This window comes from Heloderma suspectum, chromosome 1 (assembly GCF_057233095.1).
Source record: "Heloderma suspectum isolate Gila_16-S chromosome 1, 16-S_ref, whole genome shotgun sequence".
Classification (NCBI taxonomy): Eukaryota; Metazoa; Chordata; class Lepidosauria; order Squamata; family Helodermatidae; genus Heloderma; species Heloderma suspectum.
In genome coordinates, this window is record NC_139458.1 from 361,832,644 (window position 1) to 361,845,063 (window position 12,420).

The 12,420-nt window shown below is 44.4% G+C and overlaps 1 protein-coding gene across 2 annotated transcripts in view; it reads right to left on the bottom strand.

Annotated features, from left to right (window-relative positions):
* WDR27 (WD repeat domain 27) overlaps positions 1 to 12,420 on the bottom strand; it is a 209,879-nt gene that overhangs the window by 175,060 nt on the left and 22,399 nt on the right. For both annotated transcript variants that reach the window (XM_084832154.1, XM_084832161.1), the window contains exons 11-15: positions 11,458 to 11,561; positions 10,949 to 11,016; positions 9,472 to 9,605; positions 7,109 to 7,176; positions 1,326 to 1,404 (exon numbers count right to left, since the gene is read on the bottom strand). In XM_084832154.1, the coding sequence (XP_084688280.1) occupies positions 1,326 to 1,404; positions 7,109 to 7,176; positions 9,472 to 9,605; positions 10,949 to 11,016; positions 11,458 to 11,561 (453 nt within the window). The remainder of the gene's footprint in view (positions 1 to 1,325; positions 1,405 to 7,108; positions 7,177 to 9,471; positions 9,606 to 10,948; positions 11,017 to 11,457; positions 11,562 to 12,420) is intronic.

Here is a 12,420-nt window from a genome sequence, read left to right on the forward strand (position 1 = left end):
CCCCCTCAACTCACCAAAGCACAGTTTTACCACACTTACTAGGCCTCAGTGCTGCCATTAGGTTCTTTCCACATTTGCAAGTGGAAGGTGGGGTGCTACTACTCAGGGGAGGAAGGACTTAGAGCAGCCATCCTTTCCCCATATGCCTGCTCTGCGTCACTGAGTGGGAAAAGGGCAGGCCAGAGCAACCTCTCCTCATAACATTCCTGAAGGGAAAGGGGTGGGAAAAACCAGGAGAGGTCCCGGGGAGGCCTTTTGGGATATTATTCACAGAATCTTCACTGCTTTCTTAGCATCCATGGGCTATAGCTGCTGCTGGATGCCATTTTATGGCTGCTGCAGGCAGATGAACTAGAGGTGGAGTACTGGCTCCCAAGCTGTGATCGAGGAGAGCCATCACCATTGCTTGCCTCCTCCACAATATTCAAATTGGTGTCAACCTGCTGTGAGGTGCTGTGGAACGCCATGGGGCATAGGCACATGGCGCGCAGGGTGGTGAGTCACTGGCCGAGCAATCACCTTGCCTCGCTCCCGACCAGATCAGGTGGTGGGGAGATAACAGAAATATGCAGCCCAAATAGCAATACACACCATCCCCTTTTGGTTAAGCACTGGTTGCTTTCCTGCTCTGGAAGAGAAGCGAAGCTGAGGAAGCTGTGTCAGGAGTGGAAGGCCATCTCTCCTCAGAAACGTTATCTTCTCCACAGTGGCACTCTTTTCCCCAGGCTTTGAGGGTTCGAGCACAACCAAGCATGGCCTGAGCCCCTACCTGAAAGAGTGGATGCCTCCCGCAAATTAATAAGCTGCTTTAGTACAATTCAAACAGTATTGCAAGAGCTCAGCCACGAGCCATGCCAGAAACCTGCTGCCTCCTAGCCAGACAGGGCTGCTCTCAGAGCTGGGGGGAAGCCCTTCCCCTTGGTGTCGCTTCTTGTTGGAGCCATGTCTGCCAACCAGGAGGAGGCATTTCCCAGATGTGTAGACTGCCCTACCCTGGAACCCCTGAGAATGGAAAGTTACAGTAAGTTCAAATTTTTCTTTTTCTGTAATAATTTCCTGTCTGTCACAACATATAGACTGCCTAACTCAACACCACTGAAGAACGTGCCAATTTTCCAAACAAGCATTTCTTTTCACCTTAGCTTATCATGGTCCCAAACTAGCATTTTTAACTCTTTATGCTTTACTCTTCAGCCTATTTTAGACTACATTTTTCATATGTCATATATTCTGTAACAGTCATGCAGCTCCTCTTTCTGGCATAAAATAACAGGAGAATGATATTAAAACACTTGAAATATGTTACCACCATAATGTGTACTTACTGTGGTTCTGATGTGTAACCAGATGATTTAATTTTGTTATGGAAAACTAGTGGCTGGTCTTTTACTGGGCTCCTTATGCCTGAGTTTATGAAAAATCAGTAGTTAAAATGAGAAATGAACATAACAACCAACAAACAGTAAATAAATGTATTTAGCAAACACGGTGTTACAAATATGTTTTGGACACCCTGTAAGTTTATTTAGGGAGCAATTCTATGGCCCTAGACAGTGTTTGGGGGGCCATAGGATAGTTCCGATACCCTGCATATGGTGATGTACATGTAGAGTTCCTGCATATTCATCCTTCCCCATTTATTTCAATGGAGGAGATAGTTCCTAACACATTCTTTTGCATAGACAGAGCTTTTGTCTTCACTAAAGATAGTAGGAAACCTCTGTGTAGGCAGCAGAGTTCCATGAGCACATCTGTAATGCCACAGCCACAAGGGATAGCTGGATATGGTGTAAGGCCCTGATCCTACACTTACTTACTTGGACCTATGCGTCATTAAAACATTTATTCATAACACTGATATTTTATTAATTATAAAATTATTACTTTTATAATTGTATAATTATATAATGATAATTTTATAATTATTACATTATTAAATATATTTTATTAATTCATAAAATTAATATTTTAGCCCAGTCTTTTAGTCCAGAGACCTGAAGATGGCTAACAATATCAGCAATAAAACAATAAAATAGAAATAACACAACAAACAAACCCTAAAACGAAAAATGCCGATGCAGCAAAAAAAACCTCAAAGCTTATTTTCCACGAGCCCAAATGCCTGCTGAAAAAGCCAACTCTTCGCTGCTCATCCAAAGGCAAACAACAAAGAAGCTAGTTAGGCCTCTCTCAGGAGGACAATCCACAGTGTAGATGCCATAACAGAAAAAGCTCTGTCTCATGTTCCCATCTGCTGCACTTCAGACAGTGGCTTCAGAAGCTGATCTGAGTGTGCAGGAAGATCCATATGGAAGGAGTGTCAGCCACCAGAGCATCAACTGAGCATCAACTGAGGGAACCATCACTAAGCCCATAAATCTGAGGGGCAGAATAGAGCTTCTTGGACAGGTTATTATTGGGCTCTCTGGGTTTGGACTGGTCTTTCCACTCATTATGGAGGATAGCTGAGAAAAATGGGAGTAACAGGAACATGGGCTCAGATTGAACACTTCATGGAAACACCTCTAAGGATCTGTGTGGCTTTCCCCTTGGAAATAGTCGTGAAAGTGTGGTCTGAGGGGACCCAAAGCTGGAGGACCCAAGTGGCCTTAGCAGTCAGTGGTAAGGAAGAGGGAAGCAGTCAGATTTTAAAAGTCTGTGCTGGGGAAAAGCAGGAAGGGGGACATAATATTTTATAATACATAATACTTCCTAATACTTTGGAAGACAGAAACAAAATTCAAAGTGATCTTGATAGACTGGAGTGCTGACCAAAAAACAACAGAATGAAATTTAACAGGGATAAATGCCAAGTTCTGCACCTAGGAAAAAGAAACCAAATGCACAGTTACAAGATGGGGGATACGTGGCTCAACAACACTACAAGCAAGAAGGATCTTGGAATTGTTGTAGATCACAAGCTGAATATGAGCCAACAATGTGATGTGGCTGCAAAAAAGACAAATACTATTTGGGGCTGCATTAATAGAAGCATAGCTTCCAAATCCCAGGAAGTACTAGTTTATTTATTTTATTTATTAAATTTATTAATCGCCCATCTGACTGGTCACCCAGCCACTCTGGGCGATGTACAACCCCCATAAAACAATTTAAAACAATAAAATTTTACCATAAAAATTTTTTTTTTTAAAATACCCTAACCCACCCCAAATGCCTGCCTGAACAACCACGTTTTTAATGCACAACGGAAGCTCATTAAAGAGGGGGCATGACGGAGTTCCCTAGGGAGGGAGTTCCATAGAGTGGGGGCCACCACAGAGAAGGCCCTCTCCCTCGTCCCCACCAGTCTAGCTGTCCTGGCTGATGGGACAGAGAGAAGGCCATCTGAGGCTGATCTTGTTAAGCGGCCTGTCTGGTGTTGCTGGAGGCGCTCCTTAAGATAGGCTGGGCCGGAACCATATAGGGTTTTAAAGGTCAAAACCAACACCTTGAATTTGGCCCGGAAAACAACTGGCAACTCCTTCAGCACTGGAGTGATGTGATCTCGCCGGCGGCTGCCTTTAATCAGGCGAGCCGCCGTGTTCTGTACCAGCTGCAGCTTCCGAACCGTCTTCAAGGGTAACCCCATGTAGAGCGCATTACAGAAACGAGAGGAGACCAGGGCATGTACTACCGATGGGAGCAGATGGTCAGGAAGGAAGGGGCGCAGCCGCCGTATCAGATGGAGTTGATACAGCGCTGTCCGGCTCACAGCTGACACCTGAGCCTCCATGGACAGCTGGGAGTCCAAAATGACCCCCAGGCTGCGGACCTGGTCTTTCAAGGGTAGCCGTACCCCATTCAACACCAGGTCAACATCCCCCAACCTCCTCTTGTCTCCCACCAAAAGTACCTCGGTCTTGTCAGGGTTCAGCTTCAGCTTATTCCTCCCCATCCAGCCACTCACCGTCTCCAGACATTTGGACAGGGATTCTACGGCCAACCTTGGTGAAGATTTGAATGAGAGGTAGAGCTGCGTGTCATCCGCATATTGATGACACTGCACCCCAAACCTCCTGATGATAGCCCCCAGTGGCTTCACATAGATGTTAAATAGCATCGGGGAGAGGATGGAACCCTGTGACACCCCACAAGTAAGTGGCCACGGGTCCGAAACCTCCTCTCCCAGTGCTACCCTCTGGTACCTGCCGGAAAGGAAGGACCGGAACCACCGCAATACAGTGTCTCCAATGCCCAACCCCTCCAGGCGATCCAGGAGGATACCGTGGTCAACGGTATCAAAAGCCACTGAGAGGTCGAGGAGAACAAGGAAGGAGCATTCACCCCTATCCAGAGCCCTCCTCATATCATCCACCAAGGCGACCAAGGCCGTTTCTGTCCCATGCCCAGGCCTGAAGCCCGACTGAAATGGGTCTAGATAATCAGTTTCTTCCAAGTGTGCCTTCAACTGCACCACCACCACCCGCTCAATCACCTTGCCCAAAAATGGCAGATTTGAGACTGGGCGAAAGTTGTTCAGAACTTGAGGATCCAAGGAGGGCTTCTTTAAGAGCGGTCTTATCACTGCCTCCTTGAGGGCTGATGGCATCACTCCCTCCTCAAGGGAGGCGTTCACCACCGCCTTGATCCCCTCACCCAGTCTCTCTCTGCAGCTCATAATGAGCCAAGATGGGCAAGGATCAAGTAAGCAGGTGGTCGGCCTTACAGATGAAAGCACCTTGTCCACTTCATCAGGAGGAAGAAGCTGGAACCGATCCCACAAAACCGGTTTGCCACAGGCCGCCTCTTGCTCACTAACTGTATCCACAGTGTGCAGAGTAACACACCTAATCTGATCAATTTTATCTGCAAAGTGCCTTGCCAAAGCCTCACAGGAGGCCTTAGAATGCTCCAGTGGTTCCGGAGCCACAGGACCGACCAGGCTCCGGACCACTTGGAACAGCCTCCTGGGGCAGCACTCTGCAGACGCAATGGAGGCAGCATAATATTCCTTTTTTGCTGCCTTCACCGCCACGTGATAGGCTGAAGATACAGCTCTAGCCCGTGTCTGATCGTCTTTGGAGTGAGACTTCCGCCACTAGTTCCCCTCTACTCAGCACTGGTTAGGCCTCATCTGGAGTACTGTGTCCAGTTCTGGGCACCACATTTTAAGAAGGATGCAGACAAACTGGAGAGGGTTCAGAGGAGGGCAACAAAGATGATCAGGGGACTGGAAACAAAGCCCTATGAAGAGGGACTGAAAGACCTGGGCATGTTTAGCCTTGAGAAGAGAAGACTGAGGGGAGATATGATAGTGCTCTTCAAGTACGTGAAAGGTTGTCACAGACAGGAAGGCCAGGATCTCTTCTCCATCATCCCAGAGTGCAGGACACGGAATAATGGGCTCAAGTGACAGGAAGCCAGATTCTGGCTGAACATCTGGAAAAACTTCCTGACTGATAGAGCAACACGACAATGGAACCAATTCCCTAGGGAGGTAGTGGGCTCTCCCACACTGGAGGTGTTCTAGATGAGGCTGGACAGCCATCTGTCAGAGATGCTCTGACTTGGATTCCTGCATTGAGCAGGGGATTGGACTCGATGGCCTTGTAGGCCCCTTCCAACCCTACTATTCTATTACCATGATATGATCCCCATCAGAAAGTTCCTCCTCTCACCCAGAATCTAAGGCACTCATTCTCCTATGAGGAAGTGAAACATGCCAGAGACCTCATCATCCCTGCCCATACCATTTGGTGGGAGTGGGCTTAGAGAGGAGAGGAATCCCCCCAACCCCAGACCCAGGTCAGCATCTTCCTATATAGGTGATGTTCAGGCCTTGAGATAACTTCTCCCTTTATCAGGCTTTGGCTTCAAGTGCAGAGAGTGTAGCATTGCCCCTGGAGTGTCAGTTTCCCTTTCCTAGGCCAAGGGCCAATGTGCAGGGGCCAACCCTATCATTTGGCAGAGGGAGGCAGTCACCTCAGGCAGCAGATGCTGAGGGAGTTGAAGCAGTGGAAAGGTGTTAGAGGACAGAGCTGTGTATGCAACACAGTCTGTCCTGCACCCCCTAGGTTGGCCTGATGCCCTCAGATGTGGTGGAGGACGCTGCCCCATCAATAATGAGGTAAAATTCAACTGCCAGTTTGGTTGGTTTTTGTACATGGAATGGGGAGAGGCACCATCTTGTCCTTTGCCACAGGCAGCAAAACATCTTGGGCCAGCCTGCCAATGAGTGCGGGGAAGTACAGTTGCATCACAGTGGCTTCCAGTAGGTTGTACTTTATTTATTGCATTTATATCCCACCATTTTTCCCCTTGCAAGGAACCCAAGGTGGCTTATATTATCCTCCTCCTCTCCGTTTTATGCTCACAACAACAACCCTGTGAGGTAGGTTGGGCTGAGAGTCTGTAACTGGCCCAAAGTCACCCAGTGGGCTTCCATGTCCGAGTGGGGACTAGAACCCGGATCTCCCAGCTCTCAGTCCAACACTCTCACTACTACACCACACTGGCTCTGTACTTGATTCCTTCCTACGAGTGAGGTGAGGAAGCAGGTCGCCTGATCAAGCAGCTAGTGACATCCAGCAGCAAACTGCCCTGCTCACACTCTCTGTCTTCCAAGAGTAAAAGCGGAAGGGGAGTAAGCTGGATGGAGTGGCTGTGACGTGACTCAAAAGGAGCATAAGGGGCATCCTGTGAAGTGGTTGATGTGATGGCGTCTACTTTTCTTTTTCCCCTGACCAGGTGCACTGGGAAAGAGAAGATAAAGGAAAGCCTAAAATAAATGGACTAAAGGGCAGTCCCAAGCAAGGAAGAGCAGCAGAAAAACGCTGCTCTTCAATAGTAAGCCCTCCTTTCCAGGAAAGACAAACCATTTCTTTTTAGGACTGCCTTTTAATTGAAACAGGAGTTAAAGCTTTGCTGCCTGCTCTCCTGCCCTGCTGGCCAAGAAACACACAGAGAGACAAACCCAAATGTAAAGAAGTGTAAACTGAAGCATCACATGGCCATACATTTTAAGACTTTAAAAATTAAAAATTCAGTGTAGACTACGAAGAGAGTGAAAGTTTAATGTGTGGACTAGAAACAGGAAAGGGCATTCTAGCAAAGAACGAAGTAAGTTTATAGATAAGTGCCAAATTGAGTTAAAGTTTACCACATTTACCTTTCTTCTTTCCAAGTTTGCTTTTTTCCTTCTTTGGGCACAAGGGAGAGTTTGGCAGAAGAGAGCACCTAAAATCAATAAATTATTAGTAAGAAATTTCCCCGTAATTCATGAACTATTTACAGAACAGCAGTACTAGTGACTTCAATAGCACTTCCTCAGAATACTTGGGGCATTATGGACTTACATTAGATCTCTGATATCATATTCATTTATATTATACCACTTTCCTTTACATATACATTTAAAAATGTATCAACAAAAAGATAAGCTTGCCCAGTCCAATATAAAACCACACTCTGTGTTATTTACGTTTGCTAAGCTCGAGAACTAACGCAGTGTAGTAGCTGAGTGACTGAGCTGTGACCCAGGAAGTTCCTGGTTCAAATATCTTCTCTGCCATGAACTCACAGTTGCCAAACTAGGAGTGGCTTCAGCCGTCTTGAGGGAGAAGGGGAACTGTGTGTCAGGCACCGTGAAAAATGGTTCCTGGGGACTAGATATCTTCAAGTGCCATCCTGTAATGTTGGCCAAGTGCAACATACAGGGCTCCAGGCAGGGTAACCTGGTATTCTTTGTTAACCTGCTGTTGTGGAAATGCACAATAGCGGTAAGCCAAATTTTTACATTTTTTTAAATGGGGGGACATTAGCGCACATTTCCTGGGGACGGGGAAGTGTGAAAAAAGTTCCTGCCCCCATTTTTGTGCAAAAACGGGGCAAGGAAAATACAAAAGAAAAGGGCTCCGATTGCAATTGAAGCCACGATAGGGGACTTGGCAGCAGACAAGATGGGTTCTGCCACCAAGTCCCCTGGGATGCCGGGTGGAGCTGGAGGACAGACTGAGCAGGGAGGAAGGAGGAAACAACCCACAATCAACCCAATTGTCTGTCAGATGCGCAAACCACACACTGTGGGTTGTTTAGCTAACAGCACCTGGCTTTTCACCCACAATGGGTTGGGGTGTCATGCGAACGTGCTCAATGTAATTAAATATTAAAGTAAATCAGTTACCTAAAAACCAAACCCATCTATATCCTAAATCAAAACAGTAAGGGAGAAAAAACAACCCCAAACTTTGTCAAAAAAGAAGGGTGTTAACAAAATGCCAAAAATCATTACAGAGGGCAGGGGAATGACTGGATTTCCAGATCTACAATCTGGGTGCCACAATCAAAAAGGCCCTGTCCTGCATCACAGCTGGCAAGGGACTTTTTGACTGTCTTATGGTGGTGGTGGTGTGTGTGTGCGCGGGGTGGGGGTGGGGGTGTGACTGTTATGGTCCACTATCAGTGATGAATCACTGACTATTATGGTCCACTATCTACTGTCATCTGTATGCCCAAGTTAGTAACAGCTAGGGCATGAAGCAACATTTTTGGTGGCTTCCCACAACTTCAAACTTCTTTTCCTTGGACATTTTCCAAAAGTCTGAGCCTCTTTTGGAAGCAGTGTAAATTAAAAAATGATAAGGTTTGTTTGCTTGTTTTGCATTACTAAGAGAGTAAATTGATGTGTGGAACCTCTTCACACTGCCACCCCCTACCCCCGACACACACACACACACACAAAGTCCACAGCGCAGTCTGGCCAAGTAACCAAGTCATCAGCTTATACTGATGCTGCAATCCTCAACTTGAGCATAGTTAAACCAATCTCTCTTCCATTTCCCAACATCACTGCTCCCATGGTGACAGCAGCACAGATGTAGCATGAAGGGATGGTGCATTCTAGAATGGCAAGTTGATGAGTGATGCTCTGTTAAAAAAATCCATTAATGCATCCATGATTGTGCCACCCATAGAACGGCTGTGGTACATTTTGGAATTCTGCCTTGATGAAATTCAGAGGTAGGATATCAAGGGTTCTCTTTAATGTTTTGTGCCATCATCTACCTTTGCATTCTCTCTAAATTCTATTTGAAATGCCAAGCTTTAGCTATTTAATCAGATTTTTTATCAGTTTATTTTTTTATTTCTTTCATTTAATTTCATTTCTTTACTGCCCAATAGCTGAAACTCTCTGGGCGGTTCACAAAAATTAAAACCCAAAAGCACACAGAAAAACAATATAAAATATAAAAACAATATAAAATATAAAAACATCAAAATATAAAAACATTAAAACCACAATATAACAATACAACCAGAATAAAACCAGAATAAAACATAGCAGCAATGCAGAGATTTAAAATACAGATTTAAAACAGCAAAGCTAAAAGTCTAGAAAGCTAAAATGCCTGGGAAAATAAAAAAGTCTTCACCTGGTGCCAGAAGGAATACAATGTAGGTGCCAGGTGAACCCCACTAGGTAATTTTAGCTTATTACTGATGCTCTGTGATAAAAGTGAAAGGATTCTTTACCTGGCAACAACTGAAAGGCCTTTCTCTCTTCCACTTAGAAGGAATTCACTCTGCTGGGACCTCAACAGGGCAGCAACATTAATCTCCAGTAAGGCAATTCTGTTCTCAAACATTGAAGTTAACAAACAGAAAACCTGCAGAGACATGTCTGTTCAGTATTTCTTCTTTCAAACCAAAATAGTGCCATCAGAGTTAACAAAACGTCAATGGCTTGTATCCTGTCAGCAGAGATCTGCTCATGAAACAGGGCCTTCTCATCTCCCCCTTCCTTCTGCAACCCCATAATACCACCACCACCACTAAAACCCAAGACTGGGGGTCTCTCTGGAACAACATGGGATACGGATTGCAGAGCTGCAGCAGAAAGGGGAAATTGGTGAAAATCAGTGACTCTCACATGGGGTGCCTTTGCTCTTGCAATGTCATGCATGTGTCTTTTTGGAATGCCAGCTGCAACCATACCATCCTCAAGCTGACTTAGAAGTAAACTTCATTCTGCAAGATCTGCATAGCGCTAGTTTTCACGTCATTGCATCTCTGAACTTAGGATAAGTAAATAATAACTATGACTTGCTTTATCTTCATAATTCAAAGGCAGCCAGTCACCTACACCCCACACCTGGAGTTGCTAAGCATACTTCTCACTCTTTCCCTGCTGCTGCCCTGTTTTCTGACCAAGGGTGCTTTGAGATGGAGGGCTCCTAATGCTAGCAAACAGAAGACATTGTGCAGCTATCCCATCTTTTTCTCATTCATTCATTAATTCATTCATTTTTGCATTAAGGGAAAAAGACAGAAGAAACTGTAAGAAAAGTCAAGACAGTCATGAGGGGAAGGCAATGCCGACTGGACCCCATTAAATCTCCATGAATGACGCTGGGCAATGGAAGCCTCATCTGGAAGCACCCCAGAGGCATTGCTAGGCCTGAGCCCATAGCCCATATTTCCCAAGGCCCCAGATTCCACAGAGTTCGGAGAGTCCACTGGTGCCTAGCAATGTCCGTGAAGTACCGTGTCACAGCATCAGAAAAGTGAAGAGAAGGGGACACAGCTCAGCATTAGAGAATATATTTGTTGTGCCTGAAGCTGTGCATTCAGTCATCTGCATCTTGAGATAAAGGATCTTGGACAGCACAGTTTGGAAAGATATCTGTCTTAGACTCAAAAGATCTGTAACTAAATAGAGTTGACAATAATGGAATCGTGCTGTAAATGGTCTAAACCAGCAACATAAACCTTTCCATTATTATCATTTCAGTGGTGTGAAATTTTGCATCACTACCAATACATTCTCCAAACATTACTGGGGGAAAGCATCATAGCCTTATCCAAAACTGTTGGTACCATATGGTACCATGTATGTGAATTATCTGGCAAAATAAAAGGTTCCTCTGAATTTTCAGTTTCCAAGCAAGAACAAATTGTGTTATGAACATGCAAAAAGTATTGAATATTTTAAAGTCAATACTGTACTCACCTTACCATTGACTGCCCTCCTCATTAAAGCACATGATCCAGCAAACTGAATGCTGAGGGAACTGAAATCTTTACACACAAAAAACCCCAACATGATAAAACATTTTTCCACCTTTCTAAAATAGAACAACATCATATTATATTAAATACTGGGTCCATTTCTTTCCTCATATGTGTTTTAAATCAATATAATTCCACTGATTTCTGCAAAATTATAGTTAATTTCAAAATAAGCGAGAAAAAACAAATCCATAAACTTCCAGTGCAATAATCACACACAAATTAGAAGGCAAGTCATAAGAGAGTGTGTAATTCTAACCAGTCAGCAGAAACAGGAACAAGAAAGTCATAAATGCATGAAAAGAATGTTTAAACTAAAGCACTGTTTTTACACGCACACACGCACATGCATGCATGCACACACATATACACACACATATGCGCACGCACACACAGATACAGTAGTGTGGCTGTAAATCACATCAAACTGTAATAAACATATAATTGTACCTCTATAATGTAAAACAGCTTCCAACTCAAAATTGGCCATATTAATTATGAATAAACCGGTAGAGCTTCCTATCCACAAGCATCGGGCTTTCACAGTAAAAAAGCTAAGTTAAAACAAAGAGGGAAAGAAAATATATATTTATAACCCTCCTTCAATCAGGTGAGATGACAAACTTACCCTGTGTACTTTACATTGTAGAATTTACACAGAGTCTACCTACAATGCAGTCCTCCCATGACATTGTGCAGGTGACAGTATCCAACAATGTCCCCAAATTTCAGCCTCTTACCACTTACCTTTTCTTTCTGTAAACAAAAACAAACCTGGGACATAAAATATCCCCAGGATCTATTGAGTTTGCCATTGGGGTGGCTTTAAGCCCTAAACACAAGCAACATCCTGGTGTGTAAAAATGTACAAATGGTTTTCCAAAGAAAACTGGTCTAGGGAAGCAGGCTTAAGTACTCTGGGTGCCTGTAGGTTGGCACAAGCCATGGGATTTCATGGGGGAAGGGGGGACATTTACCTGACCAGAGACAGATTTATTATGTGGTTAGAAAAATGCTCCATGCATCCAAAAAACATTAGTTTTTACTAATCATAAAGTTTTGCCTAAAGTTTTACCTTGACAGTTTATTATAGTTTTCTAATATTTTGAGTTGAAAAGACACTTATTACATGACAGACACATCCGAGGGTGTGGCCCATTTTACCACTCCAGGATACACTGGAAAATGGCTTGGGGTAGTTTGACCCCAAAACACATTTATTTATATTTTTAGGGCTGTTGGATGAGGGGGAAAAGAAAGAAAAAAATATCAAGCACTCTCTTCATTACAGATATAATGTGGTAGTTTGGGGTTTCATAGCTTTTGATGCAGGGAACCCCTACCATGTGAACTGGAAATTGTACATGCAGAAACCGGTATTTTTCCTTACATTTGGGCTAATCAGCCCCCATT